Here is a 1876-nt window from a genome sequence, read left to right as displayed (position 1 = left end):
GTGGGCCACAGAACGACTGCAGATTTACCTTAGAGGAATGGAGTTTTTGCTGTTAACAGATCATGAGCCGCTTAAAGTGATCTTTGGTCCAGGGCACGTTTCTTGTCCGCGGATCGAAAGGTGGGCCATGCAGGCTTCTTCCGTTCTTTGATTTTTGCCCAAAATTCACACTTCAAACACTGCACTTCATACGACTGCGTTGGAGAAGCATCCATATTAGCTATTATGGAAAGTGCAAAGCCTACAGCCTTGACCATCGAAGAGATCTCTTAATCTACAGCGAAGGACCCAACGCTTACAGAAGTGAAGGAAGCCATGAACACCGGTCGTTGGAGCGACACAGTTAGAAAGTTTACCCCGTTTAAAGATGAGTTGTACTGTTGCCAGGGAGTGATACTACGAGGAGAGCGTTTGATTGTGCCTTCTAACCATCAAAAGCGAGTGCTTCGTTTAGCTCATATTGGACATCCAGGAATCGAGCGGTCGAAGCAACGTTTAAGATCAAAAGTATGGTGGCCATCAATGGATAGGGACGTAGATAAAGCTGTAAGAAGTTGCTTGGATTGTCAAATAGTTGGGAAAGCATCTCCGCCAGAGCCAATGGCAATTAGAGAATTGCCCCAAAAGCCTTGGGATGTTCTGCATCTCGATATGCTTGGACCTTTACCTTCTGGAGAATCATTATTAGTAATCATTGACCCCTACAGCCGCTATAGAGTCATCGAAATATTACGGCAAACTATAACCTTAGATATTATTGCTAGGTTGCGTCCCCTATTCATGAAACTAGGAATTCCGAACATGATGATAACAGATAACGCTCGAAACTTTTCCAGCAAAGAAATGGAGGAATTTTGTGGAGAATTTGGAGTAACGTTGGGTCACACAACGCCATACTGGCCGCAGGCCAATGGCGAGATAAAGCGCCAAAATCGAAGTATCCTCAAGGTTCTACGAATTGCAGAGCTCAATGGATCGGATTGGAAAAAAGACCTAGATGAGTACAATTATGTATATGCATTGACACGCCATCCAGGAACAGGTTTTTCACCAGCCGAGATTCTGTTTGGGCGTAAGTTTCGCGACTGGATTCCACAGTTCGCTCAATCGAATCAGGGTTTGGATTCAGAATTAAGAGATAATGACAAAATTTATAAGTTCAATTCCAAAGTCCATTACGATGCAGCGAAAGGAACCAAGGAGTCGCACCTGAGTATTGGTGATAAAGTGCTTATGAAAAACCTAAAGCCAGCCAATAAGTTGGCAGCAGCTTTCCACTCGGAGCCAGCACGAGTATTACAGAAGAAGGGAAACTCTGTACTAGTCGAAACACCTACAGGACAGAGATATCAACGTAACTCCTCTCATCTTAAAAAGCTGCAGTCTCCAGAGTGTGATGAAACGATCCAAGACGAGGAGGAGGAAGATGAAGAAACTTTGGAGTGGAGTACGCCCTTGGCACAGGACCGAGAGACACCCGCATCGCAAACTCGTGTACAAAGGGCTGAGGATGCCGATAAACTAACAACGGAAACCAAGGAACCAACTACGGTGAAGACAAGACGACAGGTTAAGAAGCCACTACGATTTGAAGACTATGTTTTTAATGTAAATCAAGACACAGAGTAAAGAACCAGTTCGGGGAAAGGGGAGAATGTTATGTGTAAGATTCAATAAACGTGGAAAAGCATTGATGCGCCCCCAGAAAAGTAGTAGAGGAAACGGAAGAATAAAGAAACGGGTTTTTATGGTTACCGTGATTGAATTCGGACTTTTATTTAATATTTTTAATATAACAGTGATAATCTCCGCTTTCAATTGAAAAGCGTAAAAAAATCGAAAGAAAGAGCATGTAAAACAATCAGAGCAAATTTAG

The 1876-nt window shown here is 43.2% G+C and overlaps 1 protein-coding gene across 1 annotated transcript; it reads left to right on the top strand.

Moving 5' to 3' along the window:
• Window positions 1-315: 315 nt before the first annotated feature.
• LOC129719842 (uncharacterized protein K02A2.6-like) lies at window positions 316-1629 on the top strand. Its single transcript, XM_055671251.1, has one exon. It carries the CDS (start codon window positions 316-318, stop codon window positions 1627-1629), a length of 1314 nt encoding a protein of 437 aa, XP_055527226.1.
• Window positions 1630-1876: the final 247 nt, after the last annotated feature.

This window comes from Wyeomyia smithii, chromosome 2 (assembly GCF_029784165.1).
Source record: "Wyeomyia smithii strain HCP4-BCI-WySm-NY-G18 chromosome 2, ASM2978416v1, whole genome shotgun sequence".
NCBI lineage: Eukaryota > Metazoa > Arthropoda > Insecta > Diptera > Culicidae > Wyeomyia > Wyeomyia smithii.
Note: the sequence above shows the minus strand (reverse complement) of the source record. Positions and strands in the feature narration are given on the sequence as shown.